The sequence below is a fragment of the Oncorhynchus mykiss genome, chromosome 30 (assembly GCF_013265735.2).
Source record: "Oncorhynchus mykiss isolate Arlee chromosome 30, USDA_OmykA_1.1, whole genome shotgun sequence".
Taxonomy (NCBI): domain Eukaryota; kingdom Metazoa; phylum Chordata; class Actinopteri; order Salmoniformes; family Salmonidae; genus Oncorhynchus; species Oncorhynchus mykiss.
The window spans coordinates 12,262,400-12,290,019 of NC_050570.1; the positions used below are offsets into that span (position 1 = coordinate 12,262,400).

The 27,620-nt window shown below is 43.1% G+C and overlaps 1 protein-coding gene across 1 annotated transcript in view; it reads left to right on the top strand.

The window, feature by feature from the left end:
• The window catches only part of grm8b (glutamate receptor, metabotropic 8b), a 195,517-nt gene that overhangs the window by 148,267 nt on the left and 19,630 nt on the right, over positions 1-27,620 (top strand). The window contains exon 7 of the mRNA XM_021598822.2: positions 12,516-12,716. Within this exon, the coding sequence (XP_021454497.1) occupies positions 12,516-12,716 (201 nt within the window). The remainder of the gene's footprint in view (positions 1-12,515; positions 12,717-27,620) is intronic.

Consider the following 27,620-nt stretch of genomic DNA (forward strand, 5'->3'; position numbering starts at 1 on the left):
AGCCGCCACCCACTTCCAGCCAACCTCTATTGGCCACCGGGAAACGCCAGAGAAACAGATACCCTGAGGCAGAATGTTCAGTCACGAACACACACTTAATAGCACTTGTGTAACAGCTGTATTGTTTCTCCAGCCTCGAGGCAACAAATACAGAACAGAAGCCATAGAAGTCCCTGTAAAAGAGCTGTTCTCCAGTGGGAAATGAGAACAGTCACAGCAAAGGAGTTTCGGAATCAACACACACTTATGCTCTAAAAGGTGGTACACAATCCACTGCAATGTGATATAATGCAGAACTAATGGGTCGCTTCAGAGGCGAAAATAAGTTGTTTTGTTCCGTGTGTGTGTGTGTGTGTGTGTGTGTGTGTGTGTGTGTGTGTGTGTGTGTGTGTGTGTGTGTCAAGTAGGTCAGGTATGTTAAGTGCACTGTTAGATGGTAATTGCTGTTGCTCATAATTTAGTACCTCTTTTACTCAGTTTGACAGTATCTTGCAGTGATGATGACATTGAATACTCTGTGGGCACCTATCTTTTGTAGTGGAGGAGAGGGAATCAAAAATGAATTGGCATCGAGTGCATTCGGAAAGTATTCAGACCCCTTTCCCCACATTTAGATACAGCCTTCTTCTAAAATGTATTAAATAAAAATCTATCTACACACAATACCCCATAATGACAAAGCGAAAACAGGTTTTTAGAAATGTTAGCCAATGTGTTAAAAATAAAAAACAGAAATCAATTATTTAAAAAAGTATTCAGACTCTTTTTCTGAAACTCAAAATTGAACAGGTGCATCCTGTTTCCATTGATCATCCTTGAGATGTTTCTACAACTTGATTGGAGTCCACCTGTGGTCAATTCAATTAATTGGACTTGATTAGGAAAGAAACACACCTGTCTATTTAAGGTCCCACAGTTGACAGTGCATGTCAGAGCAAAAACCGAGCCATAAGGTCGAAGGAATTGTCTGTTAGAGCTCTGAGACAAGACTGTGTCAGGGCACAGATCTGGGGAAGGGTACCAAAAATGTTCTGCAGCATTGAAGGTCCCCAAAAACACAGTGGCCTCCATCATTCTTAAATGGAAGAAGATTGGAACCACCAAGACTCCGCCCGGCCAAACTGAGTAATTGGGGTAGAAGGGCCCTGGTCAGGGAGGCGACCAAGAATCCGATGGCCACTCTGACAGAGCTCCAGAGTTCATGTGTGGGGATGGAAGAACATTCCAGGACAACCATCTCTGCAGCACCCCACCAATCTGTCCTTGATGGTAGAGTGGCCAGACGGAAGCCACCTCAGTAAAAGGCAGATGACAGCCTGCTTGGAGTTTGCCAAAAGGCACCTAAAGGACTCTAAGACCATGAGAAATAAGATTCTCTGGTCTGGTGAAACCAAGATTGAACTCTTTTCCTGAATGCCAAGCATCACATCTGGAGGAAACTAGGCACCGCTCACCACCTGGCCAATACCATCCCTAGGGTGAAGCATGGCGGTGGCAGCATCATGCTGTGGGGATGTTTTTCAATGGCACGGAGGGAAAGATAAACAGAGCAAAGATCCGTGAATACCTCATACTGGGGTAAAGTTTCACCTTCCAACAGACAAGTCTCTAAATGTCTTTGAGTGTCCCAGCCAGAGCCTGGACTTGAACCCGATCAAACATCTCTGGAGAGACTTGACAGAGCTTGAGAAGATCTGCAGAGAAGAATTGGACAAACTCCCCAAATACAGGTTGTGCCAAGCTTGTAACGTCATACCCAAGAAGATAATCGCTACCAACTGGTAATCTGTAATCGCTACCAACTGTGCTTCAACAAAGTACTGAGTAAAGGGTCTGAATCCTTATTTAAATGTAATATTGCATAGGGTATTGTGTGTAGATTGATGAGGGGGGGAAATTATTTAATCAATTTTAGAATAAGGTTGTAAAGTAACAATGGTCTAGAAATCACAGTAAGTTAGGGGTAAACGCCCCATTTGGTCTATAAATCACAGTAAGTTAGGGGTAAACGCCCCATTTTGTCTATAAATCACAGTAAGTTAGGGGTAAACACACCATTTGGTCTATAAATCACAGTAAGTTAGGGGTAAACGCCCCATTTGGTCTATAAATCACAGTAAGTTATGGGTAAACACCCCATTTGGTCTATAAATCACAGCACGTTAGGGGTAAACACCCCATTTGAGAATCACTTGAGGAAAAATTAGAACATGCTCTATGGGGGTGGTCTTGAAGGGCCACAGTCATTAATTGTAATTAAATAAGATAATGAAATATCTTACAGACACAACGACCCGAGGTCAGAGGGCACAGTGTCTGCATTCCATCATGCCATTTGAGCGCCCTAGGTGCTATTGTCAGTGTGACTCTGTTGAGCTGTAGACATGTTTACAGTCCGTACATCTAAGCACCTCATTTCCCACCAGATAAGTGTGTCCCTTTTTTAAAAGCAATCCAATAACTTAATTATACCCTCCTACCACTCACCCAAGCAAATGAAACTGAATGAGGAAATCAATGCAATTACTGAAGATAGTTTTTCTCCTCCTCCCCAACTTTGTCCCTACTGTGAATGTCATAATATTTTCCACTGGCTAGTAATGAGCACATAGTCAAAAGAAACAATTAAATATTCCATAAATACAGGTAGGCTTACTATTTACAGTAACATGTGTCCAACACGTCTCACATCTTTCAGTTTCACTTTCCCTATTACGCAATAGACACACTTGAGCTTGAAATGTTCATGGCACAACCACTTCTTAATTTCCCCAAAAAGTATGAGTTACTTTTTGCAGTATACTTACACACTCTCATTTTTTAACCAATAAGTAAGCATAGAAAAGTAACCATGAACAAGACTGGTAAGAGGTTCAACCTACAGGACCGGAATCAGTGCAGACTGCCCTAAGACAAAGAGAGCAGACTTAGATTATAAATATTTGATTAGAGACTTCTCCTTTTTGCACTTTACCTCAGCTGAGCAAAGTAACCCATTTGTCTCCTCTTTTCAAAACGGTTGCTACTGTTCAATTCCCCTTCAAAGATTCATAATACATAATACTTTAGAAATTCCCTGAAAGAGGTTTGGAGTCACATGAAAGCTTAATCTTGGCATCTGTTTCATCCTGCCCATTTGATGAGACATCTTTTGCACTCTCATGTGCTTGATTCCAAACATATCCCGATCAAACGCGATCTTGACAAAACTCTTCCCTCTCTAATGCCCTGGCTTCTTGATTTGAAAGCAGACTGAAAGTCAGGGGAGGAGTCGCCTTCTTTTGGAGGCTGAAGATGGAGGCTAAGAGCACAGCACCTTTTGGAAAGGACACTTTTTGTTCAGGGTTTTCTTCAAAGTCTTAAATGGCTGTGTTATCTTCCGCCAAACATCTTCCCAAGGTTGCCATTAGTATCAAAGGCCCACTTTGACATTCTCCTTTGAAAGTGATGGCGAAGCAGGAGCGAAATAGTTTATAATAGTGAAGAGCATAAGAAATGTAGTGATGTTTAGAGGTTCTGCCACATGCCAATATATTTTTTGGAGATAGTCCTGGTCAGCCTGCCTTATACTGGATATTAACAGTCTACATTCAGTGGATTGGACAGAATGATAGGGTTTTTAAGGCTTTGGAATGGATACCCTTACGTTGACATGTTTTCTAGGTCTTGTATAGGCACTCAGTAAAGTAAGACGGTCAGTTGTGGGAAATGGATCGTCTGCAGTGGACATCTCTGATCTAGCCCCAACATCTTGGACAGAGTGCAGTCGTAAAAACAATAAACCCAGATAAGAGCGGAAAATAACTTGTACCGGTAGTTTCAGAATATTTATTAGGGGGACAGAAGCTTAGTGTCGTGCCAGTGTCCTGCCAAATTCCTTAGGGCTGCTTCCTCATTGCCAAAAAATGCGTGATCTGACCCGGATATGCAAATACCCTGCCTGATTTGCATATATTGTTAATTGGAAATGTATAAATTAGCTATGCAGACACAAAAAGGAAAACCCCAATCAACTCCCATCTTCCTTCTCAGCTGTCGTAGTTGGCTGCTGTAATTCAAATAGACACATGTCAAATAGAAACGTGTGTGGCAGCGAAAGTGTCTAGGCCAGCGTGTAATTGCACGCTTGTTAGTTTAAAGTCTTTCTAAATATCACATTTTTTAATGAGGGAAAATAGAAAGTCATTGGCATAGCCCATGTGAATGGAATGATTTATCAGAACATAACCGTGTCACTCAGGCATGCCATATGGGCTGCTCAGTAATTGGACCCCTCTCTCAATGATTAGGCCAAATTTGTATGTCCATTATTAGTAGATCATATTACACTCCTAGTTCCTCGGTCAAATCATCCAAAGGACACATTCTCCATTCTGACCCAGAGAATGACAACTGAAACATCTATTTCATGCAACATGTTGTTGCCTTGCGTATACTAGCTACCGGTAAATCCTGACCAGATAAGAATATAGATTTATTTTGAAAGTGAATGACTGTGGCAATGAGTGAACTTCACATCATCTTAAAAGTTGCTCCACAGCCCAGTGACAATGCTCAGTGATGAGCAGTGATGTGTTATCTTGATTACATTGTTTCAGGACAATTTTGCATTAGATAGAGAGGCCAGTTGAGGTGTAGACTCTCGCTTTGTGCTCAATAGTTTTCCATTTTTCACAACAAATGTTTTTTAATTATGGTCTGTGTGCTTACTCACAGTGGCTGCTCTGCTCACTCATAATGACTCTAACCCCAACAGCTCATCAACCTTAATCAGGAAAAATGAAGACATTGCTTTGAGGAAAAGCTGAACACTGCCTTAAGGGCCATCCGCAACAAGGACAATAATTATAACGATAGCTAGAACACTACAAAAATAAAATAAAAGTTGTTCTATTCAAGTGAACAGCAGCGCCCACACGACGTGGAGAATGATAACAGTAGTTATCGTTAGGATCACTTTCAGAACATCCTTTTCCCTTTCCCCCCAACAATACAACGTCAACAACCAATCAAAAACTAGTTCGATTGAAGTGTTCTAGGTTCTAGTTACGCGAGGAAAATCCTCTCGGAGGGGAGAGGAGGGAAGTTTCCCTAAATAACTGGGCATGTGAGAATAATGGCAGCCATATTAATTATAGGACGACTTGGGAGACTGATGATCCATGACAGAGAGAACATCTCAGTGTGGGCTTCTGTTAACGCTGATACATCCTGGCAAAATACAGCATCTGAGAGTCCTGTTAATACCTTTCTGGACCTTGTAAACTGTCGAGAACACATCAGAATGCATCATAATACATCAGAATGGTTGCATAATCAGGCCTAGGCTGTATGCAGTTATTTTGGCATGAAACATGCATTCAAAACAGGACGTTTGAGCTTTTATTCAAATTAGCCTACATTTTACAGCCTAGACTATAGTTTACAGACAAGTGATAGGGTAAGGCAAGTTTGCATAGACTTAGGTTGGAGTCCTTAAAACCCGTTTTTTAACCACTCCACAAATTTCTTGTTAACAAACTATAGTTTTGGCAAGTCGGTTTGGACATCTACTTTGTGCATGACACAAGTCATTTTTCCAACAATTGTTAACCGACAGATTATTTCACTTATAATTCACTGTATCACAATTCCAGTGGGTCAGAAGTTTCCATACACAAGGGTGACTGTGCCTTTAAACAGCTTGGAAAATTCCAGAAAATTATGTCATGGCTTTACAAGCTTCTGATTGGCTAATTGACATCATTTGAGTCAATTGGAGGTGTACCTGTGCATGTATTTCAAGAGCTTCCTTCAAACTCCGTGCCTCTTTGCTTGACATTATGGGGAAATCAAAAGAAAAGAAAGACCTCAGAAAAAAAATGTAGACCTCCACAAGTCTGGTTCATCCTTGGGAGTAATTTCCAAATGCCTTAAGGTACCACATTCATCTGTACAAACAATATTACGCAAGTATAAACACCATGGGACCACGCAGCCATCATATCGCTCAGAAAGGAGACACGTTCTGTCTCCTAGAGATGAACGTACTTTGGTATGAAAAGTGCAAATCAATCACAGAACAACAGCAAAGGACCTTGTGAAGATGCTTGAGGAAACAGATACAAAAGTATCTATATCCACAGTAAAACTGGTCCTACAGTGCCTTGCGAAAGTATTCGGCCCCCTTGAACTTTGCGACCTTTTGCCACATTTCAGGCTTCAAACATAAAGATATAAAACTGTATTTTTTTGTGAAAAATCAACAACAAGTGGGACACAATCATGAAGTGGAACGACATTTATTGGATATTTCAAACTTTTTTAACAAATCAAAAACTGAAAAATTGGGCGTGCAAAATTATTCAGCCCCCTTAAGTTAATACTTTGTAGCGCCACGTTTTGCTGCGATTACAGCTGTAAGTCGCTTGGGGTATGTCTCTATCAGTTTTGCACATCGAGAGACTGAAATTTTTTCCCATTCCTCCTTGCAAAACAGCTCGAGCTCAGTGAGGTTGGATGGAGAGCATTTGTGAACAGCAGTTTTCAGTTCTTTCCACAGATTCTCGATTGGATTCAGGTCTGGACTTTGACTTGGCCATTCTAACACCTGGATATGTCTATTTTTGAACCATTTGACAGTGGGGATGGTGTGTTCAGCTGTGTTGCTTTTACGCCAAACATAACGTTTTGCATTGTTGCCAAAAAGTTCAATTTTGGTTTCATCTGACCAGAGCACCTTCTTCCACATGTTTGGTTTGTCTCCCAGGTGGCTTGTGGCAATCTTTAAAAGACACTTTTTATGGATATCTTTAAGAAATGGCTTTCTTCTTGCCACTCTTCCATAAAGGCCAGATTTGTGGATTATACGACTGATTGTTGTCCTATGGACAGAGTCTCCCACCTCAGCTGTAGATCTCTGCAGTTCATCCAGAGTGATCATGGGCCTCTTGGCTGCATCTCTGATCAATCTTCTCCTTGTATGAGCTGAAAGTTTAGAGGGACGGCCAGATCTTGGTAGATTTGCAGTGGTCTGATACTCCTTCCATTTCAATATTATCACTTGCACAGTGCTCCTTGGGATGTTTAAAGCTTGGGAAATATTTTTGTATCCAAATCCGGCTTTAAACTGCTTCACAACAGTATCTCGGACCTGCCTGGTGTGTTCCTTGTTCTTCATGATGCTCTCTGCGCTTTTAACGGACCTCTGAGACTATCAAAGTGCAGGTGCATTTATACGGAGACTTGATTACACACAAGTGGATTGTATTTATCATCATTAGTCATTTAGGTCAACATTGGATCATTCAGAGATCCTCACTGAACTTCTGGAGAGAGTTTGCGGCACTGAAAGTAAAGGGGCTGAATAATTTTGCACGCCCAATTTTTCAGTTTTTGATTTGTTAAAAAAGTTTGAAATATCCAATAAATGTCGTTCCACTTCATGATTGTGTCCCACTTGTTGTTGATTCTTCACAAAAAAAGACAGTTTTATATCTTTCTGTTTGAAGCCTGAAATGTGGTAAAAGGTCGCAAAGTTCAAGGGGGCCGAATACTTTCGCAAGGCACTGTATATCGACATTACATGGAAGGCCGCTCAGCAAGGAAGAAACCACTGCTCCAAAACCGCCATAAAAATGCCAGACTACGGTTTGCAACTGCACATGGGGACAAAGATCGTACTTTTTGGAGAAATATCGTCTGTTCTGATTAAACAAAAATAGAACTGTTTGGCCATAATGACCAACGTTATGTTTGGAGGAAAAAGGGGGAGGCTTGCAAGCTGAAGAACACCATCCCAACTATGAATCACAGGGGTGGGGGCATCATGTTGTGGGGGTGCTTTGTTGCAGGAGAGACTGGTGCACTTCACAAAATAGATGGCATCATGAGGAAAGAAAATTATATGGATATATTGCAACATCTCAACATCTCAAGACATCAGTCAGGAAGTTAAGGCTTGGTCGTAAATGGGTCTTCCAAGAGGACAATGACGCCAAGCATACTTCCAAAGTTGTGGCAAAATTAAGGACAACAAAGTCAAGGTACTGGAGTGGCCATCACAAAGCCCTGACCTCAATCCTATAGACAATTTGTGGGCAGAATTGAAAAAGCATATGCGAGCAAGGAGGCCTACAAACCTGACTCAGTTACACCAGCTCTGTCAGGTGGAATGGGCCAAAATTCACCCAACTTATTGTGGGAAGTTTGTGGAAGGCTACCCAAAGCATTTGACCTAAGATATTAAACAATTTAAAGGCAATGCTACCAAGTACTAATTGAGTGTATGTAAACTTCTGACCCACTGGGAATGATGAAAGAAATAAAAGCTGAAATAAATCATTCACTCTACTATTTATTCTGACATTTCACATTCTTAAAATAAAGTGGTGATCCTACCTGACCTAAGACAGGGAATTTTTACTAGGATTAAATGTCAGGAATTGTGAAAAACGGAGTTCAAATGTATTTGGCTAAGGTGTATGTGAACTTCCGACTTCAACTGTACATTGAAATATTATTGCCAATTGTCACTATGACATTGAACACACCCTGAAGCACTGAATGGTCTATATTACTGCCTTATTAACATCCCTACAGTGTGCAGTAGGATGCTTTGATTGACAGATGTAGGCTACTGTAGAACGATACACGATAAACTTTCCTCTAGTGTGGATGCTCGCTGACATTTTATAGTTATGTATAATTGATCATTATAGCTCTCGTCATAGATATCGGCCTTAGTGTGGATAGCCATTTAGCCTGTTTGGTAGGCTGCTGTCTCACCGATTGATTTGCCACAGACTGAGCATGGCTGCAACCCTTTGACTCCACCTTCTGCCAGGTTTAGATGCTATCTCACTCAGCTTCACTGTTTTTTCAATTCAAGTTTCTTTCCAACCTGGCTAGTTGGTCAATTATATCCTAGATAGACCTATATACCTACAGTAGGTGGGGGTGCAGTTGGTTTCATTTCTAGTAATGAGAAGTACATGACTAGAATTCTATCCTTTTGAGTTGAGATTAGTGCATACTAATGAAGGCTGGGCATGTTTCCTACAATTTTGTCTGCTTAGTTTGTCTGTGTATTCTATAACAAAGTGAAATCTTGCAGGACAAGGCCAGACTTAGAAGCATATCATTATTATTGCCGCGTTGACACATTTCTAACGTTAGCAATAAACAATGGGGAGTATAATGATAAGCTATTCATGTAATGTTCAGGCTTGTCAGACCAGACGTGTCGTATATGCCTTGACGTTGGAGTTGTTGGTCTTTTCCTCGATTAATCTCATCACACAAGACTATCTCTGTAATTAGTTTGTCATTTATCTAATTTTCTAATCTATTTGAAACATAGTGATGCCCCCCTGTGCATGAGAGAAAATAGGAAACAGAAACTAGTCAGTCATGTTGAGACGGAATTAAATGTGTCCTTGTAAGTGATGTTTAATTGAAACGTCAGAACCCGTGATTAAGTTGTCTGTGTATTGCCGCACATTATTCAATATGATAAAGGGATTTCATCTCCCGTGTACTATCGGCTAGCCTCGTTACCAAACACACAGAGGCAAATACACCCTGTGAGGTTTTCTCTTCGTCTAGTGAACTGTGTCCTAGAATAAAGTTTACGTTTTGCTGGTGCTGTGCGATGGGGATTCTGTTTTATGAAGTTCGTTTTGCTGGTGCTGTGCGATGGGGAATCTGTTTTATGAAGTTCGTTTTGCTGGTGCTGTGCGATGGGGATTCTGTTTTATGAAGTTCGTTTTGCTGGTGCTGTACGATGGGGATTCTGTTTTATGAAGTTCGTTTTGCTGGTGTGGTACGATGGGGAATCTGTTTTATGAAGTTCGTTTTGCTGGTGCTGTACGATGGGGATTCTGTTTTATGAAGTTCGTTTTGCTGGTGCTGTGCGATTGGGATTCTGTTTTATGAAGTTCGTTTTGCTGGTGCTGTGCGATGGGGATTCTGTTTTATGAAGTTTGTTTTGCTGGTGCTGTACGATGGGGAATCTGTTTTATGAAGTTTGTTTTGCTGGTGCTGTACGATGGGGATTCTGTTTTATGAAGTTTGTTTTGCTGGTGTGGTACGATTGTGATTCTGTTTTATGAAGTTTGTTTTGCTGGTGCTGTACGATGGGGAATCTGTTTTATGAAGTTTGTTTTGCTGGTGTGGTACGATGGGGAATCTGTTTTATGAAGTTCGTTTTGCTGGTGTGGTACGATGGGGAATCTGTTTTATGAAGTTCGTTTTGCTGGTGCTGTACGATGGGGATTCTGTTTTATGAAGTTCGTTTTGCTGGTGCTGTACGATGGGGAATCTGTTTTATGAAGTTCGTTTTGCTGGTGCTGTACGATGGGGATTCTGTTTTATGAAGTTCGTTTTGCTGGTGCTGTACGATGGGGAATCTGTTTTATGAAGTTCGTTTTGCTGGTGCTGTACGATGGGGATTCTGTTTTATGAAGTTCGTTTTGCTGGTGCTGTACGATGGGGAATCTGTTTTATGAAGTTTGTTTTGCTGGTGCTGTACGATGGGGATTCTGTTTTATGAAGTTTGTTTTGCTGGTGCTGTACGATGGGGATTCTGTTTTATGAAGTTCGTTTTGCTGGTGCTGTACGATGGGGAATCTGTTTTATGAAGTTCGTTTTGCTGGTGCTGTACGATGGGGATTCTGTTTTATGAAGTTCGTTTTGCTGGTGCTGTACGATGGGGAATCTGTTTTATGAAGTTTGTTTTGCTGGTGTGGTACGATGGGGAATCTGTTTTATGAAGTTCGTTTTGCTGGTGTGGTACGATGGGGATTCTGTTTTATGAAGTTTGTTTTGCTGGTGTGGTACGATGGGGAATCTGTTTTATGAAGTTTGTTTTGCTGGTGTGGTACGATGGGGATTCTGTTTTATGAAGTTCGTTTTGCTGGTGTGGTACGATTGTGATTCTGTTTTATGAAGTTTGTTTTGCTGGTGCTGTACGATGGGGAATCTGTTTTATGAAGTTTGTTTTGCTGGTGTGGTACGATGGGGATTCTGTTTTATGAAGTTCGTTTTGCTGGTACTGTGCGATGGGGATTCTGTTTTATGAAGTTCGTTTTGCTGGTGCTGTACGATGGGGATTCTGTTTTATGAAGTTCGTTTTGCTGGTGCTGTACGATGGGGAATCTGTTTCATGAAGTTTGTTTTGCTGGTGCTGTACGATGGGGATTCTGTTTTATGAAGTTCCGAGTTAACCCCTCTTGTGTAATGCGAAATCATCTTTCATCATTTTTTTATGTGAGACCCATTCTTTAGAGCAGCAGTGTGATATATTATGTAGACTTTTTCATTTTCCAGGGTAATTTGCAGATGTCTCAAATTGCTCATACTTGTAGATTAGTACTAATGATTCAGGTGTTCTGGAGTAATTCCCTCAAGGCAAACTAATGATTAGCAAACTTGGACAGTGCAAGTTCAGTATGTGCATACTGATTTATATAGAACTAAGTTTCCTACAAAACAAAGTTTCCTACAGAAGTAAGTTATAGCGCATCAAACCAGTTCTGGAAAATATGGACTTTGTCCAAACCCTATTTGTCTGATACAGCATGTTTAGTAAACTGAACAACTGCCCCACACCTTGCTGTCAGGGAGTCATGATTAAATGTACGTCTTCACATCTGACATGCCACATAGTTTTCTTATGACAAGGAAATACTGGCCCTTACCTACTATCGTGACTACTGAGCAGCAACATCTTTCAATTTGAGTATGAACTGTGCATGTCATGCTCCAATCATGCTGGGTCTACAGACAAGTAATCAGTCTTTCCTGCTGTGCCAAATGCCTCCCTTTCAGACAGATCTGTCACACCAAGAGCTGCTATCAAATGTCATTGAATTTCATTTACAAGGGCCTATTAATGCAAAGATGTCAAGATCCTTGAATGAGGGCTTGCTCGACCAGATAGTTCACCACACACTTTCTTTAAACTTCTTTTCTCTGTTTGTTGCCAGAGGAATCTGAAGGAAAGTTTGAGAAACATAACAATGGCTGTTTTTTTCCCCCTATTATATTCACTAGTAGACACCTGAAACATAATGATCTGCAGTGGGTCATGTACATTACATAACTGCTGCTTGTAGGGAATGGGAATTGAAATCAATGTAATCAAAAAAGGTGAATTATTTTGTTTCCAGTGGTTTCCGACGTCCTCTTAATTACAAGCATACATACAGTAGGATACAAAAGGTTATTTGAAATGCTAGTGCTGTCTGCATGTGCCTAAAGTGAAAATGGTTGACAGTTATATTGTGAGATGTATGTATTGTGACATGTTATATTAAACTGTGAGATGTAATCATTCATACAAGGACTGTGTGAAAAAGTCAGGGATATTCATATTGAACAGATCACGAACGTGGGAGTCTTAAGTATTGACTGCCTTATTCTTCAATTCACACCTCCTCAGTACAACTGCCGAACACTGGACAATTTGACAGTCAACGACAGAACTGTCTATTGAACAGCGGCATTTATCTTACTGTTGTTCTCCTCTTGTCCAGGACTGGAGAAGGTGGGCCGTGACTCAACCTATGAACAGGAGGGGAAGGTACAGTTTGTGATGGATGCTGTATATGCCATGGCCCACGCCCTACACCGAATGCACCGCGAGCTCTGCTCAGGGTACCCAGGCCTGTGTCCACGCATGGCCAACATTGACGGCAAGGAGCTACTGACCTTCATCAGGGCGGTAAACTTCAATGGTAAGGACCCTTTTCAACACATCATCACCATCACTGTTATCATCTTCCTCATCATCATCATGTGGCATACACTTTTCCAACTTTCATTCTTCCTCATTACATTACCATATGATTGTTATGGAACCTTCCCCTACATTTCCATTATTGTCTCACTCCTTTGTTTCTGTTTCATTGTCGTTATACCCTCTACAGACACTTCCTTCATTACTGCAATTCCCCCTCCTCAAGCACCTGATCATTTATTCATCTCTCAGCCTTGACCTCTTCATTTCTCCAATACTGTGTTTTGGTTAATCATGTCACATGACCTTACTTTTTCATCAAATTATCCAGCACCATCCTCAGGCAATTGCTTTAATTGTTTGTCTAATTCTCATTTCTGGAAAAGGCTTACTAAAATAAAGCGTAAGATCCAGGTCATGTGACATGATTAACCAAAACACTAATAAAATGCCCTCTCCTAATAAAATGCCCTCTCCTAATAAAATGCCCTCTCCTCTTCTTTATTTAACTAGGCAAGTCAGTCAAGAACAAATTCTTATTTTCAATGACTGCCTAGGAACAGTGGGTTAACTGCCTTGTTCAGGGGCAGAACGACAGATTTTTACCTTGTCAGCTCGGGGATTCTCCTCTCAGCTACCTGCCGCCCCTCTTCACTCTCCTCCTCTGCTCTTCTCTCTTCACTCTCCTCTTCTGCTTTTCTCTCTCCTCCTCTGCTCTTCTCTCTTCTCTCTCCGCTCTTCTCCTCTGCTCTTCTCTCTTCACTCTCCTCCTCTGCTCTTCTCTCTTCTCTCTCCTACTCTGCTCTTCTCTCTTCACTCTCCTCTGCTCTTCTCTCTTCGCTCTCCTCTGCTCTTCTCTCTTCACTCTCAGCAGGTAGCCTAGTGGTTAGTTCATTGGACTAGTAACCGAAAAGTTTTAAGATCAAATCTCAGAGCTGACAAGGTACAAATCTGTCGTTCTGCCCCTGAACGAGGCAGTTAACCCACTGTCCCTAGGCCGTCTTGAAAATAAGAATTTGTTCTTAACTGACTTGCCTAGTTAAAAAAAATGAACTCTGCTCTTCTCTCTTCACTCTCCTCCTCTGCTCTTCTCTCTTCACTCTCCTCCTCTGCTCTTCTCTCTTCACTCTCCTCCTCTGCCCCTTCTCTCCACTCTCCTCCTCTGCTCTTCTCTCCACTCTCCTCTGCTCTTCTCTCTTCACTCTCCTCCTCTGCTCTTCTCTCTTCACTCTCCTCCTCTGCTCTTCTCTCTTCACTCTCCTCCTCTGCCCCTTCTCTCCCCACTCTCCTCCTCTGCCCCTTCTCTCCACTCTCCTCCTCTGCTCTTCTCTCTTCACTCTCCTCTGCTCTTCTCTCTTCACTCTCCTCCTCTGCTCTTCTCTCTTCACTCTCCTCCTCTGCTCTTCTCTCTTCACTCTCCTCCTCTGCTCTTCTCTCTTCACTCTCCTCCTCTGCCCCTTCTCTCTCCACTCTCCTCCTCTGCCCCTTCTCTCTTCACTCTCCTCCTCTGCTCTTCTTTCTTCACTCTCCTCTGCTCTTCTCTCTTCTCTCTCCTCCTCTGCTCTTCTCTCTTCACTCTCCTCCTCTGCTCTTCTCTCTTCACTCTCATCCCTCTTCACTCTCCACTCTCCTTCTCTTCTCCTGACTCGTACAGTTTCTCCTCTCAGTTTGTTCTACCTATTTTCACAGTCTTGGTCATCGGTCAAGATGGGTCTTCTTTGAGGGTAGCCATAGATAGATCTCTGTCAGCTATACTAGAGATTCACACAGTCTCTGTGTTCTAATTCTTATAATGGGTATTGTCTCGGGTTCAATAAAACAAATTGGTATTCATTCAGTATCACAATAATTGTTGGCTTATACATGCAGTAAAGAGGTCAATCGAACTTGACCAAAAGAATGGAAATGCCATCGAAATGCGGGGAATTGGGGAAAGATCCCAAATCTCCTCATTTCCCACATAAAAATTTGGCTACAATTAGGATATTGTTTATTTGTGTTTTTCACACTATGTTGAGGTAAAAATCGGAGTATTATGCTTATATGGATGTCAACCCCAATATATGTTTATGTCATCATCACCAATCAACTGCATTACAGCTAAAAACAGCTTTGACTACCACCACTGATTTCTGTACGCTAGCTATGCTACTAGCTCATACAAATGGGAGTTAGCATTTAGCAATCACTTCTTCAAAATCTGAAAAAGGACAACTTCTAAATGTTCTACATGAAAACAGACAAATATATCAAAATCTGACTTTAGTAACCACATTGTGGGCCTGTTACAATATATCAATCATGGCTGATTTGACGAATATCCACTTTGTTAGAACAGATGTTTTGAATGTGCGCCAATCCGGCATCCTTCTTCGATCCCCCGCGATCTGTTTCAGTCAGTAATTCATGGTTTGATTCTTATTTGTCACTTCCATGGCTTGGATTACTGCTTCAGAGAGTGAATCCATGATTAATAAGCTCCACGGCTGTCAAAAACTACTTTTAGGGACACTTCAAGACCCAATAGTCTGACTCTTCACTAACAAACTCTAATGAAAAAATTATTGGGAGTCTTTTGCCTTTAAGGGGTAAGAAAAAGCTCAGTACTTCTGATTCAGCTCTGCCGTCTTCATCAATGGGATGAATAACATCAGGCATTTATCACCACCAGCACAACCACACATCACCAATCTAACTCTGAGGTTCTTAATTGTTTCTAAGCTAAGATTGTTTCATACTTCATTTCATTACTTAGAGCTACATAGTTAATTCACCATAAAGTAACTATTTGTCAGATAGGATTGTCTTTCTCTTCCTATTGTGTTTTTATCACATACAGTCATTTATATGTCCCCCTCTCTCTTCAGCTCAGAACATACTGTCATTTATATGTCCCCCTCTCTCTTCAGCTCAGAACATACAGTCATTTATATGTCCCCATCTCTCTTCAGCTCAGAACATACAGTCATTTATATGTCCCCCTCTCTCTTCAGCTCAGAACATACTGTCATTTATATGTCCCTGTCTCTCTTCAGCTCAGAACATACAGTCATTTATATGTCCCCCTCTTTCTTCAGCTCAGAACATACAGTCATTTATATGTCCCTGTCTCTCTTCAGCTCAGAACATACAGTCATTTATATGTCCCCCTCTCTCTTCAGCTCAGAACATAGAGTCATTTATATGTCCCTGTCTCTCTTCAGCTCAGAACATACAGTCATTTATATGTCCCCCTCTTTCTTCAGCTCAGAACATACAGTCATTTATATGTCCCCCTCTCTCTTCAGCTCAGAACATACAGTCATTTATATGTCCCTGTCTCGGAACATGTGCAGAGTCGAAGACGGCTCACGTTCAGAGTTGTGAGATAACAATGTGATTAATTTAACATTGGCCCAGTACTTTTGTAATTCTACACCAGAGTACCTCTTGAATGGGTGTGATAAAAGACTACAGTAGATAAAGCCGGCACATCTTCATCTCTCGCCTGTTACTTCAGCATAAATTTACAAGGTTGTCATCCTTTTCAAAGCGTGTGGCGAGATGGACTTGCTTAGATAGAGGGAGAAAGAAATAACACTTCACATATCTCCCCATGCTCTGACTCCGTTGAGGTTAAGGTTTTCAAATGGATTTCTTTATGCTCGTGGTGCTGAATGAGTCAGTTAATCACTCTATGTAGACTATTCAACCTTGGCCAACCGTCTGTATTGTAGGCAGAAAGACTTCACAGGCCCTGTAGACACACATACAGAGGCAGAAAGACTTCCCAGGCCCTGTAGACACACATACAGAGGCAGAAAGACTTCACAGGCCCTGTAGACAAACATACAGAGGCAGAAAGACTTCCCAGGCCCTGTAGACACACATACAGAGGCAGAAAGACTTCACAGGCCCTGTAGACACACATACAGAGGCAGAAAGACTTCCCAGGCCCTGTAGACACACATACAGAGGCAGAAAGACTTCACAGGCCCTGTAGACACACATACAGAGGCAGAAAGACTTCACAGGCCCTGTAGACACACATACAGAGGCAGAAAGACATCACAGGCCCTGTAGACAAACATACAGAGGCAGAAAGACTTCACAGGCCCTGTAGACACACATACAGAGGCAGAAAGACTTAACTGTTTTTTCAAGAATGCGGTCTGTCCCTTCAGCACACAGGCCCATGCTTTCAGCACACAGGCCCATGCTTTCAGCACAAAGGCCCATGCTTTCAGCACAAAGGCCCTAAGTTTGGTCATATTTCTCAGTCCTTTAACTAAGACCATACTGTGTTGTACCATGTTAGAAAAACAAGTGAACATGAAAAGTAATTCGTACAACAGAAGGTGTTGACTCCTACATCTTTTTCCTTTGGCTGTCCATATGGAAACAGCGTGAGTAACTCGTAAAAAGCACTCTTCACTCCTCTCATCTTTCCCCTCATGTGTAGCTATTTTGCATGCTTTTCCTTGATCTGCCTCAAAATTTCAATACCTCAGTTGGGTAAGTTTTCATATATCCACAAGCGTCTCTCCTCCCAGCTCCCTACCTGAGAGGGAGAGGCAGATCTGAATAATTATTCTATCTTCTTCTCCGGCAATGGGCTAGGGAGAAATATGGAGCAGGGGAATAGGCATTCTCACTGGCTTTTTACGGCAAGCATGCAGAACTAGTAAAGCTTCAGTTGATTTCTTAACAATCTTCAGACCTTGAAGGGATTCATATCTCTGCCAAACTTGATGAATGTGGAACTGCACTGTGTTATTTTGGGAGAAAAAAACATTGAATTAGCAATGAATATGACTGCGGGACAGAAATTGCAAGCCTGTGTTCAGTCAAACCCACATCAGTGCTGTGTTGGATGATGAAACACTACATTGTGTGTGCCTTGATCATTGAATTCAATTAAAAGTAACCACAACAAAAAGAGGAAAAAGTTATGCATGCATTTGCAATTCTAAGTGTAGGATGAATGTTATGCACAAGAATCTTTTCAAGAAATAATGCAGATTGGTAGGTTAAAGACAAGATGATTGAGTGTACAGGAGTGCCTTACCTTATGAAATACACAAAGTATTCCAACACACATGCATGTGTGAGTCTGTTCCTGCCTGTGTATAAAATGCTTGATTGAGACTGTAGGAGTGCTTTAGCGTATGAACACACACACATCATCACATACGAGCATCAATAGAGTTTTTTTTCTCCACACTGGTTTTTGGGAGCAAAGCGTAGGGGTTACCCGTAAACAGAGTTTGAAATGTACCGAATCAGACGTCCAAGCTTTGAGCAGCGCTTCGACAGTGACTGTGACTATAGCCAGAGGCTAATTGCTAACCCAACCGCGTTCCCATTCGCCTGAGTGGCTTCATACATACGCTTATTTTTAGATTAGTGTCAGGAGGCTAATAGAGAATGAGCATAAACAGGACTATTTGCCTCTAATGCTAACATTTACTATGATAAAACCATCAGAATATAAAGGCTTTTGTGTCTTGTTTAGAACACGATTACTAGAGCATAGAAAAATAGAATAGTCATCAGGGTGATTTCGTCCATTAGTTTGGACATGGACTTTTAACTAAACAGTGATAAGGGTCCAGTTTAAGTTTTGGGGCTTTCTACTGTGTCACAATATTTATTCCTTCCTTTTGATATTTTAATGAACGAACAAACAAACAATTAAATTAATTCACTGACAGGTTGCAAACCATATGTAGCTTGTTGCAGAATTTCCTCTCCCACCCCTGAGCCAGAATCCTGCATTGGGTCCGATACTGTATATATTAGAAAGTGACCCATGCAGGACTCTACCCTGAGCCCTCTGAGATGTCAAGAAACAATCAATAGTGGGAGATGAATTGTAATAAGCTAGAAAATCTCCCACTGCTGTTTTTCAGATCTAATGTCTGCTGCCTGTCAGTGTCCTAAAGAATGCCGCTTCAGTCAGGGTTCTATTCAATAGCAATCGTTGAATTAATAGAACATAAAACAATGACTATTCTGATCTCACATGCTGACAGCAGGACTGCCATTAGACACTTGACCCTGTTGGCACTTTAAGGGGGAAATTGTAGTGGAGATATACATTGGCATTCCCATGACTTATTGCACTGCCAATAGAGGAAATGAAATATGTGTGGACATTGGCCTCCATTAGAGGTGAATGAAATGTGGACATGTCTCCGGAGTCAGAGAGTTCTACATGACCTACCGTACAATAGCACTCCTCCATCTTTTTTATTGACAAACAAAACAACCAATCAAAAATATTATTTTCATACGGTGCTATCCGGAAGAGTTTTGTAAAAGGGAAAGTCTATCTGCCGTAGCCTCGAGACTGCACAAATCAGATTGACATGATTTTGGCAGGCCTTGTCACAATAACCCATTTATGAAGCATAACACAGTATATAATTCACAAGCAATTACTGCACTTTTTTTTTTTTTACAGATCCTCGAGCCCACCTACAGTTCAATGTCATCTGTCAATGCATTCCTTTTACAAAAGCTCTCCTTCCTGTTGCTTCTAGCCTAAGGCATAAAGAAAAGCTTTTGGCCTTCTGGATTGAGATTCCTTGAGGCAGAAAGGAGCATTGGTGATAAACTGAATTCAAGGTCCATACCAAGGTTGATCTTGAACATAAAACCCTTGTATGTGGCCAGTAGTTAATGAAACACCAGTAGATTTACTTTGAGATGAATGAAACACCAGTAGATTTACTTTGAGATGAATGAAACACCAGTAGATTTACTTTGAGATGAATGAAACACCAGTAGATTTACTTTGAGATGAATGAAACACCAGTAGATTTACTTTGAGATGAATGAAACACCAGTAGATTTACTTTGAGATGAATGAAACACCAGTAGATTTACTTTGAGATGAATGAAACACCAGTAGATTTACTTTGAGATGAATGAAACACCAGTATATCTACTGTGAGATGAATGAAACGCCAGTAGATTTACTTTGAGATGAATGAAACACCAGTAGATTTACTTTGAGATGAATGAAACACCAGTATATCTACTGTGAGATGAATGAAACGCCAGTAGATTTACTTTGAGATGAATGAAACACCAGTATATCTACTGTGAGATGAATGAAACACCAGTAGATTTACTTTGAGATGAATGAAACACCAGTAGATTTACTTTGAGATGAATGAAACACCAGTAGATTTACTTTGAGATGAATGAAACACCAGTATATCTACTGTGAGATGAATGAAACGCCAGTAGATTTACTTTGAGATGAATGAAACACCAGTAGATTTACTTTGAGATGAATGAAACACCAGTATATCTACTGTGAGATGAATGAAACGCCAGTAGATCTACATTGAGATGAATGAAACGCCAGTAGATCTACTTTGTGATTAATGAAACGCCAGTAGATCTACTTTGTGATTAATGAAACACCAGTAAATTTACATTGAGATGAATGAAAAGCCAGTAGATCTACTTTGTGATTAATGAAACACCAGTAGATCTACTTTGTGATTAATGAAACGCCAGTAGATCTACTTTATGATTAATGAAACGCCAGTAGATCTACTTTGTGATTAATGAAACGCCAGTAGATCTACTTTGTGATTAATGAAACGGCAGTAGATCTACTTTGAGGTGAATGAAACGCCAGTAGATCTACTTTGTGATTAATGAAACGCCAGTAGATCTACTTTGAGATGAATGAAACACAGGTAGATCTACTTTGAGATTAATGCAATGGCTTGTTTTAGTTTTTACAGTAACTCACTGAAAGAGAGGTGCGCTCATTTGCATCCATGCCAAATACAAAGACACTGTACATTGATAGCAAAAATGTAACATTACCAATAAACAAACACTTTGTCAGCATCAGAGCAATGTGCGGATTATTCACTATTTTGTCATCCATATCATCCCCTATCATCCACTATCATCCACTATGGTCACTGTCATCAACTATCATCCACTGTCATTCACTATAATCCACTATAATCCACCATCATCCACTGTCATCTGCTGTCATCCACTATCATCCACAATCATCCATATTATTCTCATGCCACTGCTTGGAACACAGTTTTGTGTTTTGGAGGGGCTTTTTGCATATGTCAAGGGTCAGGTCAGCCTGTCACAATGGAACGTCAAGGGCTTGTAAGTAAGCGTTTCACGGTAATGATTACACCTGTTGTTTTCGACGCATGTGACAAATAAGATTTGATTTAATTTGAGAGCATCCCATGTGAGAGCACTAATCTGGCCCCATGAAAACCTTTCAAGTGTCTGACATTCTGTTGAAAGCTGTCATTCTGCCGTGTCTCTGTTGTCACCATGTAACTGGGGCTGATTTCCAATCTTATCATTCATCAAGACTGATTTGGTACAAGAGCCCCGCACCATCATCATTATCGAGAAATATTCTGGGAATATTTTTTACTTCATATCAACATGATTTTGCTGGGGGGGCTCTGGATCCCGAGGATGGTATGGTGATTCATCGCTGTGCAGATGCGATTTGCCATGCATTTATTCATGTTGAAGAAGGTAGGACTTGGATATAATCAAAACCTGCGCCCACTCAGTAATCATAAATTACTGAGGGTGTCTGCTCTTTCATTACTATATTCCGTTGCTCTGGATTCTGTTTCTAAAGGAATCTACTTTGTAGGCTGCGTGGGTAATTGGAAGCTTGAGAGTGGGTCAACCCATGATTATGTCTGGGATTGGTTCAATCAACGCATTGCCCAACCATCTAATCATCTATGTAAAGAGCCACAGAGTCGCAGTATAAAAAAATGTAGTCACGTTTGTTACAATCAAAGCGCTGATTGGAGTGCATAACGGTTAAGAATGAGCATTAATGTTGTTGTTTTTGACCGAGTCAGAGCAGAGGTATTGTCAGACTGGCCCGTCATCGTTTAAATCTAGGTGGTTCCATTCTGTAGCATCACTTGAACCTATGTGACAAAAGTATAGATGAACAACAGATATGACAGTATATCATGTCAGATGCATTGATACTGTTACGGTGCGTGAATGAGGACCCAAAAGCGAATTAACTTAAACAGAGCTTCTTTAATTACCAAACATAGGTAGGCTCAGACGGACCGGCAGATTCCGACAGGACAAGACAAGGTTACAGCAAACATGACGACAGTCTGGTTCAGGCATGAAACACAACAAACAAGAATCCGACAAGGACAGGAACAAAAACAGAGAGAGATATAGGGACCTAATCAGAGGGAAAAAGGGAACAGGTGGGAAACGGGGTGAATGGGTAGTTAGGAGGAGACAAGGAACAGCTGGGGGAAAGCGGGGGAGAAAAGGTAACCTAAGACGACCAGCAGAGGGAGACAGGGTGAAAGGAAAGGACAGAGACAAGACACAACATGACAGTACATGACAGTACCCCCCCACTCACCGAGCGCCTCCTGGCGCACTCGAGGAGGAAACCTGGCGGCAACGGAGGAAATCCTCGATCAGCGCACGGTCCAGCACGTCCCGAGAGGGAACCCAACTCCTCTCCTCAGGACCGTACCCCTCCCAATCTACGAGGTACTGGTGACCACGGCCCCGAGGACGCATGTCCAAAATTCTACGGACCCTGTAGATGGGTGCGCCCTCGACAAGGATTGGGGGGGGGGGGGGAAGACGAGCGGGGGCGCGAAGGACGGGCTTGATGCAGGAGACATGGAAGACCGGGTGGACGCGACGAAGGTATCGCGGAAGAAGAAGTCGAACTGCGACAGGATTAATGACCCGAGAAATACGGAACGGACCAATGAACCGCGGGGTCAACTTGCGAGAAGCCGTCTTAAGGGGAAGGTTCTGAGTGGAGAGCCAAACTCTCTGACCGCGACAATATCTAGGACTCTTAGTTCTACGCTTATTAGCAGCCCTCACAGTCTGCGTCCTATAACGGCAAAGTGCAGACCTGACCCTCTTCCAGGTGCGCTCGCAACGTTGGACAAAAGCCTGAGCGGAGGGGACGCTGGACTCGGCGAACTGAGATGAGAACAGCGGAGGCTGGTACCCGAGGCTACTCTGAAAAGGAGATAGCCCGGTCGCAGACGAAGGAAGCGAGTTGTGGGCGTATTCTGCCCAGGGGAGCTGTTCTGACCAAGACGCAGGGTTACGAAAAGAAAGACTGCGTAAGATGCGACCAATAGTCTGATTGGCCCGTTCTGCTTGACCGTTAGACTGGGGGTGAAAGCCGGAAGAGAGACTGACGGAAGCCCCAATCAAACGGCAAAACTCCCTCCAAAATTGAGACGTGAATTGCGGACCTCTGTCCGAAACGACGTCTGACGGAAGGCCATGAATTCTGAAAACATTCTCGATGATGATTTGTGCCGTCTCTTTAGCAGAAGGAAGCTTAGCAAGGGGAATGAAATGAGCCGCCTTAGAGAACCTATCGACAACCGTAAGAATAACAGTCTTCCCCGCTGACGAAGGCAGTCCGGTGACAAAATCTAAGGCGATGTGAGACCACGGTCGAGAGGGAATAGGAAGCGGCCTGAGACGGCCGGCAGGAGGAGAGTTACCGGACTTAGTCTGCGTGCAGACCGAACAAGCAGCCACGAAACGACGCGTGTCATGCTCCCGGGTGGGCCACCAAAAACGCTGGCGAATGGAAGCAAGCGTACCCCGAACGCCAGGGTGGCCGGCTAACTTGGCAGAGTGAGCCCACTGAAGAACGGCCAGACGAGTAGGAACGGGAACGAAAAGAAGGTTCCTAGGACAAGCGCGCGGCGACGGAGTGTGAGTGAGCGCTTGTTTTACCTGCCTCTCAATTCCCCAGACAGTCAACCCGACAACACACCCCTCAGGGAGAATCCCCTCGGGGTCAGTGGAGGCTACTGAAGAACTGAAGAGACGAGACAAAGCATCAGGCTTGGTGTTCTTAGAGCCCGGACGATAAGAAATCACGAACTCGAAACGAGCGAAAAACAGCGCCCAACGCGCCTGACGCGCATTAAGTCGTTTGGCAGAACGGATGTACTCAAGGTTCCTATGGTCAGTCCAAACGACAAAAGGAACGGTCGCCCCCTCCAACCACTGTCGCCATTCGCCTAGGGCTAACCGGATGGCGAGCAGTTCGCGGTTTCCCACATCATAGTTACGTTCCGACGGGGACAGGCGATGAGAAAAATACGCGCATGGGTGGACCTTGTCGTCAGAGAGGGAGCGCTGAGAAAGAATGGCTCCCACGCCCACCTCTGACGCGTCAACCTCGACAACGAACTGTCTAGAGACGTCAGGTGTAACAAGGATAGGAGCGGATGTAAAACGATTCTTGAGGAGATCAAAAGCTCCCTGGGCGGAAACGGACCACTTAAAGCACGTCTTGACAGAAGTAAGGGCTGTGAGAGGAGCTGCCACCTGACCGAAATTACGGATGAAACGACGATAGAAGTTCGCGAAGCCGAGAAAGCGCTGCAGCTCGACGCGTGACTTAGGGGCGGGCCAATCAATGACAGCTTGGACCTTAGCGGGATCCATCTTAATGCCTTCAGCGGAAATAACAGAACCGAGAAATGTGACGGAGGAGGCATGAAAAGTGCACTTCTCAGCCTTCACAAAAAGACAATTCTCTAAAAGGCGCTGGAGGACACGTCGAACGTGCTGAAGATGAATCTGGAGTGACGGTGAAAAAATCAGGATATCGTCAAGGTAAACGAAAACAAAGATGTTCAGCATGTCTCTCAGGACATCATTGACTAATGCCTGAAAGACAGCTGGAGCGTTAGCGAGGCCGAAAGGAAGAACCCGGTATTCAAAGTGCCCTAACGGAGTGTTAAACGCCGTCTTCCACTCGTCCCCCTCCCTGATGCGCACGAGATGGTAAGCGTTACGAAGGTCCAACTTAGTGAAAAACCTGGCTCCCTGCAGGATCTCGAAGGCTGAGGACGTAAGAGGAAGCGGATAACGATTCTTCACTGTTATGTCATTCAGCCCTCGATAATCTATGCAGGGGCGCAGAGACCCGTCCTTCTTCTTGACAAAAAAAAACCCCGCTCCGGCGGGAGAGGAGGAGGGGACTATGGTACCGGCGTCAAGAGCTACAGACAAATAATCCTCGAGAGCCTTACGTTCGGGAGCCGACAGAGAGTATAGTCTACCCCGGGGGGGAGTGGTTCCCGGAAGGAGATCAATACTACAATCATACGACCGGTGTGGAGGAAGAGAGGTGGCCCTGGACCGACTGAACACCGTGCGCAGATCGTGATATTCCTCCGGCACCCCTGTCAAATCACCAGGCTCCTCCTGTGAAGAAGAGACAGAGGAAACAGGAGGGATAGCAGACATTAAACATTTCACATGACAAGAGACGTTCCAGGAGAGGATAGAATTACTAGACCAATTAATGGAAGGATTATGACAAACTAGCCAGGGATGGCCCAAAACAACAGGTGTAAAAGGTGAACGAAAAATCAAAAAAGAAATGGTTTCGCTATGATTACCAGAAACAGTGAGGGTTAAAGGTAGCGTCTCACGCTGAATCCTGGGGAGAGGACTACCATCCAGGGCGAACAAGGCCGTGGGCTCCTTTAACTGTCTGAGAGGAATGTCATGTTCCCGAGCCCAGGTCTCGTCCATAAAACAGCCCTCCGCCCCAGAGTCTATTAAGGCACTGCAGGAAGCTGACGAACCGGTCCAGCGTAGATGGACCGACAAGGTAGTGCAGGATCTTGAAGGAGAGACAGGAGTAGTAGCGCTCACCAGTAGCCCTCCGCTTACTGACGAGCTCTGGCCTTTTACTGGACATGAAGTGACAAAATGACCAGCGGAACCGCAATAGAGACAGAGGCGGTTGGTGATTCTCCGTTCCCTCTCCTTAGTCGAGATGCGGATACCTCCCAGCTGCATGGGCTCAGCACCCGAGCCGGCAGAGGAAGATGGTAGTGATGCGGAGAGGGGGGCGACGGAGAGCGCGAGCTCCTTTCCACGAGCTCGGTGACGAAGATCAACCCGTCGCTCAATGCGAATAGCGAGTTCAATCAAGGAATCCACGCTGGAAGGAACCTCCCGGGAGAGAATCTCATCCTTTACCTCTGCGCGGAGACCCTCCAGAAGACGAGCGAGCAAGGCCGGCTCGTTCCAGCCACTGGAGACAGCAAGAGTGCGAAACTCAATAGAGTAGTCTGTTATGGATCGATTGCCTTGACATAGGGAAGACAGGGCCCTGGAAGCCTCCTCCCCAAAAACAGATCGATCAAAAACCCGTATCATCTCCTCCTTAAAGTCCTGATACTGGTTAGTACACTCAGCCCTTGCCTCCCAGATTGCCGTGCCCCACTCACGAGCCCGTCCAATAAGGAGAGATATGACGTAGGCGACACGAGCAGTGCTCCTGGAGTAAGTGTTGGGCTGGAGAGAAAACACAATATCACACTGGGTGAGGAACGAGCGGCATTCAGTGGGCTCCCCAGAGTAACACGGCGGGTTATTGATTCTGGGCTCCGGAGATTCGAAAGCCCTGGAAGTGGCCGGTGGATCGAGGCGGAGATGGTGAACCTGTTCTGTGAGGTTGGAGACTTGGGTGGCCAGGGTCTCAACGGCATGTCGAGCAGCAGACACTTCCTGCTCGTGTCTGCCTAGCATCGCTCCCTGGATCCCGACGGCTGAGTGGAGAGGATCCGAAGTCGCTGGGTCCATTCTTGGTCGGATTCTTCTGTTACGGTGCGTGAATGAGGACCCAAAAGCGAATTAACTTAAACAGAGCTTCTTTAATTACCAAACATAGGTAGGCTCAGACGGACCGGCAGATTCCGACAGGACAAGACAAGGTTACAGCAAACATGACGACAGTCTGGTTCAGGCATGAAACACAACAAACAAGAATCCGACAAGGACAGGAACAAAAACAGAGAGAGATATAGGGACCTAATCAGAGGGAAAAAGGGAACAGGTGGGAAACGGGGTGAATGGGTAGTTAGGAGGAGACAAGGAACAGCTGGGGGAAAGCGGGGGAGAAAAGGTAACCTAAGACGACCAGCAGAGGGAGACAGGGTGAAAGGAAAGGACAGAGACAAGACACAACATGACAGTACATGACAGATACGCGAAGCAAGCTAATTGTTGCTGGTTTATCAGTCAGCTAAATGTCTACTCTAAGTTGATGAATAGGTAGGTATACAGTGGCTTCAGAAAGCATTCACACCCATTGTTATGTTACTGCCTGTATTTCAAATGGATTCAATTTAGATTTTGTGTCACTAACCTACACACAATACCTCATAATGTCAAAGTGGAATTATGTTTACATACATTTTTACAAATTAATAAAAAATGAAAAGCTGAAATGTCTTGAGTCAATAACTATTCAACCCTTTTGTTACAGTGATCCTAAATAAGTTCAGGAGTTTTTTCTTGCAAGTCACATAATAAATTGCATGGACTCACTCTGTGTGCAATAATAGTGTAAACATGATTTTTGAATGACTACCTCATCTCTGTACCCCACACATACAATTATTTTTGAGGTCCTCAGTCGAGCAGTGTATTTCAAACACAGATGCATCCACAAAGACCAGGGAGATTTTGCTATGCCTCGCAAAGAAGGGCACCTATTGGTAGGCAAATAAAAAAGCAGACATTGAATATCTCTTTGAGCATGGTGAAGTTATTCAATTAACTTTGGATTGTGTATAAATACACACAGTCACTACATAGATACAGGCGTCCTTCCTAACTCAGTTGCCGGGGAGGAAGGAAACCGCATAGGGATTTCACCATGAGACCAATGGTGACTTTAAAACAGTTACAGAGTTTAATGACTGTGATAAGAATAAACTGAGGATGGATCAACAACATTGTAGTTACTCCACAATACTAACCTAAATGACAGAGTGAAAAGAAGGAAGCCAGTACAGAATACAAATATTTCAAAACATGCATCCTGTTTCAATAAGGCACT